This window comes from Carcharhinus amblyrhynchos, chromosome 17 (assembly GCF_965287045.1).
Source record: "Carcharhinus amblyrhynchos chromosome 17, sCarAmb.v2.hapA, whole genome shotgun sequence".
NCBI lineage: Eukaryota > Metazoa > Chordata > Chondrichthyes > Carcharhiniformes > Carcharhinidae > Carcharhinus > Carcharhinus amblyrhynchos.
Genome location: NC_137340.1, coordinates 7,473,069 through 7,489,975, shown reverse-complemented (window position 1 = coordinate 7,489,975; position 16,907 = coordinate 7,473,069). Strand labels below are relative to the sequence as shown.

At 45.2% G+C, this 16,907-nt stretch overlaps 1 protein-coding gene across 10 annotated transcripts in view; it reads right to left on the bottom strand.

Moving 5' to 3' along the window:
* The window catches only part of LOC145354308 (ankyrin-3-like), a 736,920-nt gene that overhangs the window by 92,070 nt on the left and 627,943 nt on the right, over positions 1–16,907 (bottom strand). For 5 of the 10 annotated variants that reach the window (XM_080205432.1, XM_080205436.1, XM_080205435.1 and 2 more), the window contains 2 exons: positions 15,465–15,597; positions 3,666–3,759 (listed from right to left, as the gene is read on the bottom strand). In XM_080205432.1, the coding sequence (XP_080061558.1) occupies positions 3,666–3,759; positions 15,465–15,597 (227 nt within the window). Of the gene's footprint in view, positions 1–344; positions 408–3,665; positions 3,760–11,687; positions 11,700–15,464; positions 15,598–16,907 lie in introns of all 10 variants that reach the window. The other 5 variants (XM_080205433.1, XM_080205441.1, XM_080205431.1 and 2 more) reach the window with 4 other exon arrangements.

Genomic DNA, 16,907 nt, shown 5'->3' with positions numbered 1-16,907 from the left:
AAGACAAAGGCTGTTTGCCCATGCAGTGTCTTATTAGGAACAGGAACAGCTATGGGTGCAGACTCTTCAAAAGGAGCATGGATTAGTATTGGAAAGAAGAACATTTTTAATAGGGAGAGAATTGGAGCTACATGAAGTAGTTTGTTTGGAATGCTGGCATAGGCAAGATGGGATGAATGGCCTCCTGTGCCATAAAGCTGTACAATCCTAACCTAAACTCTAAAGGTTGATAAGCAAATTCAACATTAGCATTATTTTTTCAATGCAATTGCACAAATGGAATATATAATTCAATGTAATGGCCCTGGCTTTAATCAGCAAGCTAGCAGATAGCAAGTGCTTACCTTCAGTGAGTTGCTCACTATTGGTCCACCCATGGGAGGTGCATGCTCTGCTTGGAAACCCTGCTGAACCAGGAGGAAAAGCAAGAGTTGCCCTTAAACCTCAAAAGACTCTCTTCGGAACCTAGGAGTTGGCAAGTATGAAGGCTGTGCCAGCTGATTGGCAAAGGTTGTTTCAAATTTAGGGACATGCAGCCTCCACTGTTACCGATCCCCGGTCTCAGATTGCATACTTGCCCGAGATTGGAATTATAATGTTTGCAACAAGCAGACTTTTAGTTGGTAATGGGTTAAAGGACGATGGGGAGAAGGCAGGAGAAAGGGGGTGAGCAGCACAATCGAATGGCGGAGCAGACTCGATGGGCCGAATGGCCTAATTCTGCTCCCGTAGCTTTATGAACTTTATGAGAGATGACTTTGTCTGTGTGTCGGTAACCTGCAAAACTTTCTTCACAAACACGCTCGAAATTTTACCGACCATAAAACGGGACTGCTCCCCCCCTCCCTGCAATAAGAAGTTTTAAAACAAAATAGCATCTCCTCTCTGACATTGCATTTCATTTAGTTTGGCCTTTCTCCCCAGGCAACGTGCTGGCCCTTATCAGCAAGGGACAAGCCTCGTGCTCCCATTGCTAAGGGGCCACCAAAATATTGCTGGTGAACTTGTGTGATAAAATGATCGGTATAACATGATAGCAAAGGTCAGAAACCTTCTGACGGAAAGACCCTGCAGTCTGTGCAGCAGACGAGACTGCAAACCAACGAGTGTGCTATACATTCCTGTGAACCCACAAACAGTTCCAACTGATTGTTGAAATTTAGTTAACGCAACAATAGTTTCTCCCTTCCCATTGCTCTGATTTTGCAACTGGACTAATGAGCAAGCAATGATTAAAAAAATAAAAAGTATGTTTCTTGCTGCTGATATTGAAGATATCATACATTACCTCGTGACAGCTTGAAATAATATTGGGAGAGCTTCAATCCAAGATTAAAACTATCCAACAAGACTAATGATTCTTGGCGCTGAATGTGTGGAGCTTAGTATTTCGTGCAGGGGCTGCCAGATTAATTTGTAGAAGTTTATAACATTCCAGGACACATTATGGGCAAACATTGGAAATTTATAACAGCAGGTCCTAGAGGTTCTACTCTTGTTGCCAAATATTTGGGAAGAAATGTTTTGAGCTGTCTCAGAGCCATTGGGAGTTGCACAAGTGTTGCTTTTCTCTGTAAAAATGTCTGCATGCCACACAATTGTATTAAGTGCACTTTCCAACTCATCCTGCCAAGATGCTATCAGTCGCACCCCCTTTCTATTGCTTCCTCCAATAATTTTTTCCTCCAGTGATAGACAAGCACTGAGTTCTCACAGAAAATCAATGAAGAGGGTGGAAGTGGTAATGGTCTCTTAAATTAAGTTACCAACATCAGGGACCGACAGCTATATGGGTCAGGTAGCTTGCACTGAATAAAGTCCCAAAATTATGGGCGTTATTCTGATTTTAATTCACATTGGGAGTCACTATAGTGTTTAATCGCATAATTGCATGGAAGGTTTTTATAACCACTCTTAAATGGTATGATCCCAATTCCACCAGTAATGGTCTCTACAATGTGCTGAAGCACCCATTCATTTGGATGCTGCCTGAATCATAGTGAGGCCAATTCCATTGGTAACTGAGGACTGACAGGTACAGCTGCATGTGTACAGCTGATGTAATTCTTAGGGTCTCGGACTGACAAAGAACAGGGGATCAAATCCCATTGTGGCGTGTCTGGAATCCAAATTCAGTATATCTGTGGTGTGGCACCAGCAAACAATAATCATCAAAAAAAAAATACCAACTGGTTTCCCGATGCCCTTCAAGGAAGGTCACCTGCTGTTCCAGTTCCTGGTGCAACCTACGCGTACTCCAGAGCCCGACTATGAGACTGGTTCCTAACGTCCTTGAAGAAACTCAGGATGGGTAAAACAAAATCCCTCCCCCATTTGGTGCCACCCACATTCACAAACAATCATCTTCTCTTGCAGATGGAATATCAACAGTTGGCAGCTGGGATTTTAAGTCTCACGACATTAGGTTAAAGTCCAACAGGTTTATTTGGTAGTAAACACTGCAGTGGCGTTTGCTACCAAATAAACCAGTTGGTTAACCTGGTGTTGGTGAGACTGCTTAACCGTGTTTACCCCAGTCCAATGCCAGCATCTTCACATCATGTTAAATCAGTGCAAGCCAGCAGCAGAACAGCACACGAGCCTCAAGTGCTGGGATAGAGAAAAGTAGCAACGGGTGCCATGACTATCATCACTGGCAACTGGGGAATGAATATAAAGGGGTATTAGGGAAGGTCTACTTCATCCATCCAGTTTGTGGATGGCTACGTTTGCAGAAGGCGTATATAAATGAGTGCTATGCTTCATTATTTAGGTTTCTGAAGGATTATTAGTGTTACAGTACCCAATTGACAGAACAATGAGGCAATTCCATGAGAAGATAAAGGGCACGCAGGGTGAAAATATCCCACTTCCTTCAAGGACCCATGCAAAGGGCACTTTTTGTCACCTTATTCTTGGATTGCTCATTGTTAATGTAATTCGGGAATTATCTCTCAACACAGCGGGAGGCTCCAGTGGCTGAAGTCTCTTTGCTTTGATGAACAATTGGGGCTTTGTCATCTCACACTTCTTTGGGGTAATGCAGGAAGAAGGCGGCCTTTACGAATTGAGCTGTTCTCAGGACGTGGTGCATTGTTAACAGTGGCAAGTGTTTTCCTCGTTCGTCCCAAATATTAGTGCAGGAAACTAAATGTAAATTTAAAAAGTAGTGGGGGGGCTTTCTGCGAATCTTAAAATTAACCAATGTTATCTTCTGTCTACAGGTTTGACAGTTTATGACAGGCTGATAGATCTATTCGGACTCAATATTTTAGGGGGAAAAAACTCCACCTTAGTTTATCTACTTTCACACGTGAAAGCAGAGTAGCAAGATCTTTAAGAGTTAAAGTTGGAATTGGCTGGAGAGGCTTCTTGGATAAGGAACATCAATTTTTGTCAAAGTTTGGGCTACATGTGATCAATCAGGTGTAAACATAAAGACTAGGATGATTAAAAACAAAGTAATTTTCTTCCTCCATGAGTGCCACATTCAAATGGTAATTCTCTCAATCTGTGGCAATCTCGGCTGGCATCACCAAGTCACAAGATGGGAAAGGAGAGCTATTGTTGAGTCTGGTACCACACTGAAAGCATGGCCAGTGGTAATCTAAAGCGTGCAGTAAGATAGGATTGAGCAGGCATCAGGCATTCAGGTCTGTACTCACCGATTCCTTCGTCAGCTCTTCAATCATGATGCTATCCCGTGCGTACGGACTTCTGTTCAACGAGTATGACCTATCCGAACTGAAGGAGCGAAGGCTGTTGTGTTTACAAGTTACCAATCAAGGGGTAGATGATAATCAGGCAGGCAGGCAGAGGGGGGAGGAAAAGAAACGCATTAATGCATGCAGCTTCCAGGGGGAAGGCGGGGTGTGGGGGAGGGGTGGGGGGAGTCATGAAAGGAAACCCACCAACAGCACCCAAAAAAACAAACAAACCAGTAGCAACACAAAAAGAAAGTGTTTCCCTGAGATAATTCGAAACAGATCAAAAGGCCTTTGTTTTGATGAATTTGAACAAAAGGTTGAAATTACCAAAAAGGATACTTGGACCAGCATCATGCAAACTCGTTCACCACCATCCCACCCCGCACCCCCCCCCCCCACCCCACCCCACCTCCAACCCTGGCTCGCTATGGATCCAAATAAGGTTTAAAATTGGCTGGGATAGAGTCTCTTCGCAACTAAATCCTGACTGCAGTTTTGCGGGAAGGGTAGCCCTTTATTAACTCTTCCGCCAGCAGAGCACTGGATTGCTCAATGATTGAGTTGTTGTGTCAATCCAGACTGGCACAATGACCCTGTACAATGCACTCTCTTCCTGCAAGAACTCTTTTCACACCACTTGGCATCTGGTGTACGAAAAGACACTCAACATGAATTTGAACCAATGAAAATATTAACAGTGAAAAACTTTCGGACATTAAGTATCAGCTGCTTAAGAACTGCCGCATCGCTGCTCTAGCGATAGAACCTTTGAAACTACATGTGCTGCCAACCAGCTTTAGAAAGCTACTGAATCCACCGAGCAGCTTGTGTACTAACTATGCAGTAAGACCAACTTGCATACATAATAATTTTAGCACGTCGCCAGTAATTCACAGGAAAACTTGGCACCAAGACACACGAACAAGATAGCAGGGTAGGTGAGCTGAATAAAAGAGGAGTCTGGAGCATCTTAAAGGGAGCAGAGAAAAGTAGAGAGGCAGCAAAGTTCAGAGAATGCGATGGGGGTGAAAATCTGTCACAAAAGTCCCAGCTAACTGGTTCACAGCTGACCCATGTTTTATACTGAAAGGATTGTCAGTAGGTGGTCCGAATCACTCAAGGGCCATTTCACAACCTGCGCACGCTATTGGGATGAAAAAAAGTTGCATTTTGCAAAATATCATTAATTACATTTCCCGCCCCTTGCCAAAACCATTCAGGTTTCATCCTGAAGCATTTTCCAAACTTTATAACTTTGGTCCTTTCCAAATGGAGGTGGCTTCTTCAAAACGAGTAAAAGTTCAAAATTCATTTTCGAAGGTGTTGCCATTTTTTGGTAAAAAGAGACACAGCTCTTTTTTAAAAAACACAGACCTTCCTGGTGAATGCATGGCTGAGCTGTGGATGACACAGTGGGTTAGCACTGCTGCCTCACAGCGTCAGGGACTCAGGTTCAATTCCGGCCTTGGGTCACTGTCTGTGTGGACTTTGCAAGTTCTCCCCATGTCTGTGTGGGTTTCCTCCGGGTGCTCCAGTTTCCTCCCTGGATAGTGGGGGGGATCGGGGAGGGGAGGGGAGGGGTTGGCAATGGGGAGCCAGGATTGGAGACCAGAGGGGAAGGCCAAAGGGAGGGGGTGGGAAGGGTGTTGCCTCTAATGGGCACAAGAGAGGATGGGATTGGAGAGGGGAGCGGGCGCAGGGAGAGGGGAGCGGGCGCAGGGAGAGGGGAGCGGGCGCAGGGAGAGGGGAGCGGGCGCAGGGAGAGGGGAGCGGGCGCAGGGAGAGGGGAGCGGGCGCAGGGAGAGGGGAGCGGGCGCAGGGAGAGGGGAGCGGGCGCAGGGAGAGGGGAGCGGGCGCAGGGAGAGGGGAGCGGGCGCAGGGAGAGGGGAGCGGGTGCAGGGAGAGGGGAGGGGATTGGATGCAGGGGGAGAGGGGGAAGGGGACAGGGACAGAAGGGGATGTGGGGAGAGGGGATGGATATCTGGATAAAATGCTCTTTCAAAGAGTTAGTGCAGATTCATGGGCCAAATGGCCTACTTCTTCACTGTAGGGATTCTACAGTTCTACAAAAAATATTTTTGTATCTCCTGTATTGTATAACCATGAATATTTAACACTGCCAATGAATGCTCTCACAGCACATAATATCCAGGGTCTGCAAATGTAATCTGCTAATGGTACCCTAACACTGTAAAGCTGTCCAACTTTCATAGGAAACCAGACGCAATTAAGGTGAACCACCAAATCTTTTGAACTAAAACGAGAAGGTAAAGACAAAAAACGGGGTCCAAAAGTGCTCCCTCTTCCCTTCTGCATCGACAGTGTGCCCCTGGAAGATACATACAATCGCAGCTTTTAAAGCTAACATACCTGCTGCAATAGCCTCAGCAAATCAAAAGGCAAAGGGGGGAGGGAGCAGCCCTTACTATGTTCGAGGGATAGGGAGCAGCGTTAATAGCATCATGGCAGTGCTTTAGAGGGGTTAACCTCCTTGCTAGCACAAGGCTGAAAGCAGCAGTAACTCATCAGGTAAGTTTACACAGGTCTTTGCAAATCAGAAAAACTCCCGTCAAAATGTTCTCCAAAAACGTCGTGAGCACAAGTTCACAGAAGAACCTGCGTCAATGCGATCTACACCGCATCAGAATCCAAATCACAACACATTTGCCATTAGAATATTTTACATCAGTCAGGTAAATCTGATAAAATGACTAAAAACTTACCTAGTTGCCAAAATGGCCAATCAACAGTTTATCAAATTTTAAGGTGCTCTGGTTCATTTTAATTAGCTTGTGTGCTCAACGATATCTTTGTGGATGGCACAGTGGTTAGCATTGCTGCCTCACAGTGCCAGGGACCCAGGTTCGATTCCAGCTTGGGCTGCTGTCTATATGAAGTCTGCGTGGGTTTCCTCCGGATGCTCCGGTTTCCTCCCACAGTTCGAAAGACGTGCTAGTTAAGTGGATTGGCCGTGCTAAATTCTCCCTCGGTGTACCCGAACAGGTGCCAGAGTGTGGCGACTAGGGCACTTTCACGGTAACTTCATTGCAGCGTTAATGTAAGCCTACCCGTGACAATAATAAACCAACTTGCACTTTACTATAATAGCTTTGGGTGATACTGTAGACTCGAGATGGGGTGAGAATTGGGCAGAAAAAGGAATAAATTAATTATTTCATGTTGCCTTAGACATTCTTGTACTTAAAGGGATGGAAGACAGAAATATTTTTACAAATTGTGACTTATCTCTGGGGAATTTTAATTATTAATCGACTGAATGGGCGTAGAACAGGAAAGATTGAAGAGGTCTGCATGTTTCTGGTGGCTTCCCCAAGGAATCTGAGGCTATTTGAGGATTAACCTTGAATAATAATCCAAATTGGACCAAAAAGGACAGAAGTACAATATCCTGTCACAACATATTAGGATTACAGTGATGATGAAACCATGTGAAAAGACACTAAAGATGATTGTAGTTTAAGCAAATAAGACTTCAAGAAAATACACAATGAAGTTTAGAACATTAATTGGGACAAGGACGCACATGAGATTTACAACTAAAGCAGAAAGTTGCAGAAACGGTTGTCAGGGACACAAGTCGGTTCAACGGAAACAGATTAACAGGGCAACAGAACACAACCTGGTTCATAAAATAAGAAGTATGAGCAGCCATCAATTGGCCCAGCAAGGCTGCTGCAGCATTCAATAAGATCACAGATGATCTTATTTTGGCATGAACTCCACTTCACTGCCAGTCCAACAGAGATATTCATGGCAGTTACAGAGTAAGATCCAACTAAGTCAGGGTAGAATACATTGAATGCCCAGCCTCCAACAGTTCCGCCCAGCCTCCCCCCGCGCACCCCCCCCCCCCCCCCCCGGCCCGGCCTCCACCAGTCTTTGGAGAAGTGAATTTCAAAGACCAATGATCCTCTGAGAGAAGAAATTCCTTCTCATTTCTGCCTTAAATGGGAGACCCTTTAGTTTTAAATAGTGATTGAAGGAAGGACAGGGTGCATAAGGATAAACTGTTCCCACTACATGAAACCTCCAGATTCAGGGGCGTAATCTAAAAGTTAGGGCCAAACCTTTCAGGGGAGATATTAGAAAACACTTCTACACGCAGAGAGGCTGGAGGTTTGGAAGTCTCCTCCTCAAACGGCAGTAGATGCTGGTTCAATTGTTAGGTCTAAGTCTGAGATAGACAAATGGTTATTGAGTAGGGGTATCAAGGGATATGGGCCTACGGCAGGTACATAGCCACAGATCAGCAATGATCTTATTGAATGGCAGAGCGAGCTCGAGGGGCTGTTCCTATGCCCCCTAGTTCCCGATGCCCCCATGAGAGGAAATATCCTCTCAGCATCCACACTACCCAGCTGCCTGAGAATCTCCTGTTTCAATAAGATCAGTTCTCACTCTTCTCAGTTTCAATTCGCATTGGTTCAATCTGCTCAATCTCTCCACATCAGACAACCCTTCATCCCAGGAATCAGTCCAGTGAACCTTCTCTGAGTGACTTCTGAGTGTAGTCCTCCTTATCTGGAGAGACCAGAATTGCATACAAGCCTCCAGATGAGGTCTCACCAATACCTTGCACCTTGTAGCAAGGCTTCCCTACTTTTATACTCCAATCCCTTGCACTGACACTAATATTCTATCTGCCTTCATATTCACTTGCTGTACCTGCATGCTCTCTTTTATTGATCAATGTACAAGAATCGCCAGATCCATCTGCACTGCAACATTCTTCAACCTCTCACTATTTAAATAATATCCTGCTCTCCTTTCTGCCAAAGCGGACAAGCCCACATTGTACTCCATCTGCCGATGTTTTATCCCCTCACTTACCCTTCCTATATCCCTTTGCAGATGCTCGAAGTCCTCACAATGAGCTTTCCCACCAATCTTTGTATCAGCAGCAAATCTGGCTACAAAACAGTCTGTCCCTTCATCCAAGTCATTAGTATGGATTAAAAATAGTCGAGGCTCCATCACTGATCCCTGCAGCACTTCACTCATTACAGTCTGTCAATCTGAAAATGGTCCATTTAGCCCAACTCTCTGTTTGCCGTTAGTTAGGAATCAATTATCCGTGCTAATATATCAGCCCCAACACCACGAGATCCTATCGTGTCTAGTAAGCTACTACATGACATCGAGGACAACATAACAGAGGCAGCAGTGCGTACCACCTACAAGATGCACTACAGAACTTAGCAAGGCTCCTAATGCAGCACCTTTCAAACCCATGACCTAGACTTCCACCTGGAAGAACATGAGGAGCAGATACCTGGGAACACCGCCACCACCTGGAGGTTCCCCTCTAAGCCACTCACCATCCTGATTTGGAAATATATCACCATTCCTTAACTGTTGCTGGGTCAAAGTTGTGGAACTCCCTCACAAATAGCACTGTGAGTGTGTACCTACACCTGGGGGGAGGGACTGCAGCAGGTTCAAGAAGGCAGTTCATCACCATCTTCTCAAGGGCAACTAGGGATGGGCAATAAATGCCAGCAACACCCACATCCTGGAAAATACATATTTTTAAAAAACTGTCATTATGAGGCTGTGACTCCTAGTTCCAGATTTCCCCAGCCAGAGGAAACATCCTCCCACATCTGTCCTCTCAAGTCCCTGAAGAATTTTTTGTCTTAGAATCATGGAATCCTTACAATGCAGAAAGAGGCCATCCTGCCCATTGAGTCTGCCCTGGCCAGAACGAAGACAAAATTAAACTGGCTGCACATTTAAATCACACATTCCAGCACCTGGTCCGTAGCCTTACAAGTTAGAACACTTCAAATGCAGATCCAGGTACGTTATAAATGGGTTGAACATTTCAGCCTCAACTTGGACAGTGGATTCCAGATGCCTGCCACTCTCTGGGTTAAAAAGGTTTTTCCTCATGTGCCCACTAATCCTTCTACCAATCACCTTAAATCTATTCCCTGCTGGTAACTGACCCCCCCAGCTCAGGGGAAACAAGTCTATCCGATCACCCTATCTAGGCTCTTGCCAATTTTGTGCACTTCAATTAGATCATCCCTCAGCCTCCTGTGTTCAAAGGGAAACAACTTTAACCCATCTAATCTCGCCTCATAGCTGCAATTTGCAAGCCCTGGCAATATTCTTGTAAGTCTCCTCTCCACGCTCTCCAGAGCAATTAGGTCCTTATAATGTGATGACCAAAACTGTACCCAAACTCCAGCTGTGGCCTAACCAGCATTTTATGGTGTTCCAGAATTACATCCCTGCTTTTGTATTCAGTGCCTCATCCAGTAAGGGAAAGTATTTCATATTCTTTCTTGACCACCCTATCCACCTGTCCTGCTACCTTGTGGGACCTGTGGAAAGGCACTCCAAGGTGCACTTTCCCAACCTCCTCCCAAGAGGGTTATGCTAGTTGCCATCTCGAGAATGAAGGGGAAGGTCCCAGGAATCTCTGAGGAAAGGTTAAGAATGTTGGGAAAACTCTCTGGAGTAGAGGGAACTGAATATTTATTGATTTGTAGCTTTGTAGATTTGCACACAGTACTCCAGCTGTGGCCTCACCAGTACGAGTAGTGTGTGCAGTTTTTGGTCACCGCACTTGCGGATGGATATATTGGCCTTGGGGGGAGTGCAGAGAAGGTTCACTAGACTGCTACTGGAGATGAGGGGGTTGGACTATGAAGAGAGACGAAATAGACTGGATCTGTACTCGTTGGAGTTTAGAAGGCTGAGGGGGGATCTTATAGAGACGTATAAGATAATGAAGGGGATAGATAGGGTAGAGGTAGAGAGATTCTTCCTGCTTAGAAAGGATAGCAGGACTAGAGGGCACAGCCTCAAGATAAGGGGGTGGCAGTTTAGATCAGAGTTAAGGAGGAACTTCTTCACTCAAAGGGTGGTGAATCTCCGGAATTCTCTGCCCGTTGAAGTGGTGGAGGCTACCTCGCTGAATATATTTAAGTCACGGGTAGATAGGTTTCTGATAGACAGGGGAATTAAGGGTTATGGGGAGAAAGTGGGAAAGTGGAACTGATCCACTTCAGATCAGCCATGATCTTATTGAATGGCAGGGCAGGCTTGAAGGGCTAAATGGCCTACTCCTGCTCCTATTTCTTATGTTCTTTGAGATTATGAAGGATTTATGAAGGAGAAACAGATCTATAGTGAAGGATTCTCATAGTAGGAGACAAAAAGTACATTGGAAGTCTCAGGCTGCACTACTGCCCAAAATTTATCAAGAAATTACTCAAGGTCATTTAAACCAATAATAAAGTTCAAAAGGCGCCTATGTGGATGAGAGAGAAGTGGTTCCCTGTACATTGCTGTGCACAGTACTCTCAAACTGCTCATTAAAATGACTGGCAAATGCATTGTGATAATGGATGAAGACACAAGGCAGAACTGTGATCATCACCAACAACTATTCAGCAGTGACTTCTCTTATTTGTAACCAAAATAGCATCCAAAGCTCCAAAGGCCAAATCAGCAGCATTCATCTTGATGCAGGAGATTTGAGAGTGCTGTAATTTAGTGAGTAGGTCAGCGCTGCGTGCATTTTCAACTACTTCAAATCATAAAATTACCACAGAATCCAACAATCAGACCGAGCTGGAGATTCCTCACTGGCAGGATAATATGGGAAATTTGAGTCAGTAAACATGGCTGACACCTTTAAGCGGTGAATATTACCACCTCTGATGTGGACAAAGAACATTTATCCACATCCCAAGGAGGTCCACATAGGGACAGTTCTTCCAACATGGCGTGAGGAATTAAGATGAATCTGGTTTCAGGAACACAGTCATGAGCCATGTCAACGCATAACGTAGACCATCACCCAACACGGCTAACCTGTGGAATGGGAGAGGGGGGCTCACTAACCACTAGAGCGACTCAGAAACCTCAAGACACATTCACATCGCTACCAGCTGGAACAGGATTAGCCATGGCCACTAAAGAAGTAAAAGCTTCATATGATCTTACCTGATTTTAGGACTTTTTAAACAAATTGTGGAGAAAGAAAAGGAAACAGGAGAAAATAGAAGTGATTAAAGAAGCAGAAGAAGCAGAAACAAGTAATAAATATTTGTGCTGTGGCCCAACATCTATGGTTTCCTTTATAATCTACGTGGCCCACAGAATAGCAAGCATGTTATCTTAACACGTCTAGCAAATAGCAAACATCTCACTCCAGAGTCACGCAGCAACTGTCTCTTCATTCTCCAGGTACATTAGTGAGATGCCAGTCAGAAAGTCTGTCCTGTCGCCCAACAGTCTCTATTAAATGAGATGCAAAGAATCCACTGGATACGCACGTTTAATATTTCTTAATGCATTTTCAAATCGGGGCAGCAACAGTCTCTCAATGGGCAAATTAAAACCAGGCTTCCAAATAACAAGAGTTTCCAATTCTGTGTGGCCAGCACAACTGTGATGTGGTCAGGCTGAGGGAATGAGTCCTTAGTGTGAATCTGTTAAACCTACTCGTTTGTTCATCTCTATATCGGCTGCCAACTTGGTCGTCCTGCAGAGACTCCAATTCCCATAGTATTTATTGGAATTGGGATCTCCGCGATATAGGCAGTTTTTCTGAGGATGGTTCCCCCCCCCCCCCCGTCCCCAACTGTTTAAAGATGTGACACAGTAGGTTCAAGAGGAGTTAAGGCAGGCACTGCATGTTGATGACGCCAGTTGCTCGCAGTGGCACTGAGGTGGTGGCCATGCCTTTGAGGCAGCGAGGGTGCCCATTGGAAAGTCAGAATTGAAACTCTCCGCAAGCTGGAGTGTTAGGAATCTATGATTAACCTTGCCGGCCGTGTAACGCTTCATAGCAAAGATCCCCTGCTATGGATAACTGCATATAGTAAACTCACAAGCTTTACTATCAAATAAATCAGTTGGACTTAAACCTGGTGTTGTCAGACTTCTTACTGTGTTTACCCCAGTCCAACGCCGGCATCTCCACATCATGGATAACTGCACCAGCCAATAGATGTACAAATCAATTTGTTTTGTTTTAAATCCCATTGAGAGTATTGTCTGTAACTTAGAGTTCTTAATTAAAACCTGTTGGATTTTAACCCGGTGATGTGAGATTTTTTACTGTTTTAAAATATGTGGCAGCAAGTCGCTCAACATGGAATTTATAGTCCTGTTTTGCTTTTCCTCGGGGAAGCTCAGTAGAAAGGACAAAATATGCCCCAACAGCTTGAGGTAATGTGCAGCTAGGCTTTGAGGACAATGGTTTAAACGTACTGCCGACAGGGAACTGATAACTGATCAGAAGACAACGTCTCACGTTTGGTGACTTAGGCCGTGTGTAAAAAGGAGAACCCCCAAAGCGCAAAGGATGCCCCCAGTGTGGGATTTTTGAAATTGAGCTTTGCTGTTTGAGGGATGGTGAGACTGAAGCTTTTCAGACGGCTGTCTGACTCGCTGAGGTTTGCCCTTCAATCAGTATAATTGATGCATCAGGCCATTAGAGCGAAGGGGAAAGGACCCAAGGGTGCCGGTTTAATTGGGTTAAAGATGAGGTTGCGTGCCGAGGGGGAGAGAGGGGCGGTGTGCTGCCTGAATGACCGGCGAGTCAGAAGTCTGTCTGAGACACGAAGCAAGGACAGCGCAGAAGCCTTTGAAAAGCTAGACAAGCTGCGGGAGCAAGCAAGCCAAACAAACTGCTTCGGGCATCACATCGTTCTGCAGAGCCCTGAACATGTCATTGCACGCAGGTCATGTGTGTGAAGTAGGACTGGGCCACCTCCGGGAGAGCCAGAGTTAAATTCCAGGCTTCATTCACTTTTTATTTGATGTACATATTTATCAAAAGTAATTAGCGACGCATAAAGAGAGTTCAATAGCTCGCTCATTTGCGGAGGTTTCTTTTTGGTCTCCCTGGGAGGTTTTAGGTGGGATCATCAAAGCTGGAAGTTGGGGAAAAGTCAGTGATCGGGCCCACACAGGAACCCTCCTGTCAGTTGTTTACTCGGGACAATGGGACACCGCATTAACCAGTAGTCAATGGGGAGTGAACAGCTACCAACCGTGACTAGAATCCAGAATGCATTTATTCCTCCGGGAGGCTAGCTAAAATGTGCTTTTCTGGTTCCAAGTATCTGCTTCGGATTATGTCCCCCTTCTGATTCTCTGCACTGGCATGTCCAGCCTGACATTTTAAAAGGAAGGCAGGCTGTGGTTCGAAAGTTTGGACCATGGAAAGAATCCGCAATGTCAGTCTGATTCCTCAGATCTGTGTAGCCAAACTCCACTGAAGGCAGCTTCCAGTTTTACTCAGATGAAGGATGTTGCTTGCTTTCATTAACTGTTCAAAGTCCGTAATGTGGGGGCATAACCTCAAAATGTGAACTGCGCCACTTTCTTCGCACAAGGGGCTGTGGGAATCTGAAATTCTCCCCCCCCGAAAAACAGTAGGGAAACAGATTGGCAGATTTTTGTTCGGCCACAGGGCATTAAGAGTTACGGATCAGTGTAGATAGAGTGAAAACAGGTTAGCTGTGATCTAAGTGAATGGCAGAACTGGCTCGAGGGACTGAATGGCCTACTGCTATTCTTAGCTCCCTTAATAGGGTGTACAGTGATAAATCACTAAATGATACATTTTACTTTAGTAAGCCTTTTGCATTTAACCTCAAAACATTTCAATCTGGCCACTGAACTGCATCCTCGGTTTAAATTGGCATGTGGTTTACAAACAGTTTGTTTTGCTACTTATAATTTTTTCCCACGTACAAGTTCCCCCCCCCCCCCCGTGACATTTGAACTCGCAGATCATGTAAACACGTGGTTGCATTTTGTAATTTTATTTCCCCCAGCAATGACAAACTGGGAAGTCAGTGGCAAAGATATGCAAACTAGGGGATTTTCACAGTAACTTCATTGCAGTGATACTGTAAGCCTAGTTGTGACACTAATAAATAAATCAAATAATCACATCCCTGGTTCAATTTATATGTAAATTATATGCATTCAAGACACCACATGTAGGAAGCACTAACAGTGATGACAAGGTAGAGTCCAAATAATGTCAGGGCACATACATAGCTATCAGAGTGGGAATGAGTCCAAATCACATCTTTTATGACGAAGCAGAAATTGGGAGTTATCATGGTCAGTGGGTGGTCCCATGTTTACAAAGCAGCCACTCCTTGAAAATGTTCAATTTCCATTTGTTAAAATTAATATTTGGCAGTTTTAATCTGTGTTGCAAATCTTCTTCCATGTGTAAATGAATGGGTTCTGGAAACAAAACACTCAGGAGTGTTGATTTACAGCTTTTCATTAAAAATAAACACTGAGGGAACATCAAGTTTAACTGTAGGTATTTGTTCAAGCTCATTCTTGTGCTGTGTGATTGTTCAAGTTTGTCGGGTGTGGAATAGTTCGGGGAAACTGAAAAAACTGCAGCTCTATTTCCCTTGGTGAAATCGACATTCTGTTCCCCATTGTAATCTAATTATAATCATACATATATCCATTGTATTTAACCTTATAGATACAGGCAAAGTAAATAATTGGATTTTTATCAAATCCAACACCTCCTCCTTCAGGAGCGATTAGGATGGGTGACAAACGCTGGCTCAGTCTGTGATGCCCACATCCCTCAAATAAACAACAAACAAACTTCAGAATGGCAATCGCTAACAGGTCATTAAAAGTACTTCACTCTTCTGAAAAACATACTCCATTCATTCACAAGCATGTCCTGCCAATTTAAGAATATGAAAACAGCATGAACTACATTACCTTGCAGAACGCGCGCCAAGGCTGAAACCCATATAACTCATGTTTCCTTCCACAGGCAGTGAATCATCTCCTAACTCTTTCAAATCCTGTGGCCCAAGATACTTATCCGTATCGCCGGTCATTGCATCATCACCTGTTAACAAGCACATAGACAGGCACATTAAACCAGTGTTCCTGTATCGCAGACAGTGTAAACCAGGATTCCCGTATCGCAGACAGCGTAAACCAGGATTCCCGTATCGCAGACAGCGTAAACCAGGATTCCCGTATCGCAGACAGCGTAAACCAGGATTCCCGTATCGCAGACAGTGTAAACCAGGATTCCCGTATCGCAGACAGTGTAAACCAGGATTCCCGTATCGCAGACAGTGTAACCCAGGGTTCCTGTATCGCAGACAGTGTAACCCAGGGTTCCTGTATCGCAGACAGTGTAACCCAGCGTTCCTGTATCGCAGACAGCGTAGCCCAGGATTCCCGTATCGCAGACAGCGTAGCCCAGGATTCCCGTATCGCAGACAGTGTAAACCAGGATTCCCGTATCGCAGACAGTGTAAACCAGGATTCCCGTATCGCAGACAGCGTAACCCAGGATTCCCTTATCGCAGACAGTGTAACCCAGGGTTCCTGTATCGCAGACAGCGTAACCCAGGATTCCCGTATCGCAGACAGCGTAACCCAGGATTCCCGTATCGCAGACAGCGTAACCCAGGATTCCCGTATCGCAGACAGCGTAACCCAGGATTCCCGTATCGCAGACAGCGTAACCCAGGATTCCCGTATCGCAGACAGCGTAACCCAGGATTCCCGTATCGCAGACAGCGTAACCCAGGATTCCCGTATCGCAGACAGCGTAACCCAGGATTCCCGTATCGCAGACAGCGTAACCCAGGATTCCCGTATCGCAGACAGCGTAACCCAGGATTCCCGTATCGCAGACAGCGTAACCCAGGATTCCCGTATCGCAGACAGCGTAAACCAGGATTCCCGTATCGCAGACAGCGTAACCCAGGATTCCCGTATCGCAGACAGCGTAAACCAGGATTCCCGTATCGCAGACAGTGTAAACCAGGATTCCTGTATCGCAGACAGTGTAATCCAGGATTCCTGTATCGCAGACAGTGTAACCCAGGATTCCTGTATCGCAGACAGTGTAATCCAGGATTCCTGTATCGCAGACAGCGTAAACCAGGATTCCCGTATCGCAGACAGTGTAACCCAGGATTCCTGTATCGCAGACAGTGTAATCCAGGATTCCTGTATTGCAGACAGTGTAAACCAGGATCCCTGTATATCAGCAGTCCCAGCATTATCCAAAGGTCACTGTTTCTACTTAACAGGAATCTGATATAACTCAAGGAAAACAGCAGCTGTTTAACCCATGATTTAACAGTAAGTTTGGCATCTCTGCCGGGCACATCTCAGAATTCCTGCCCCTACTACTGG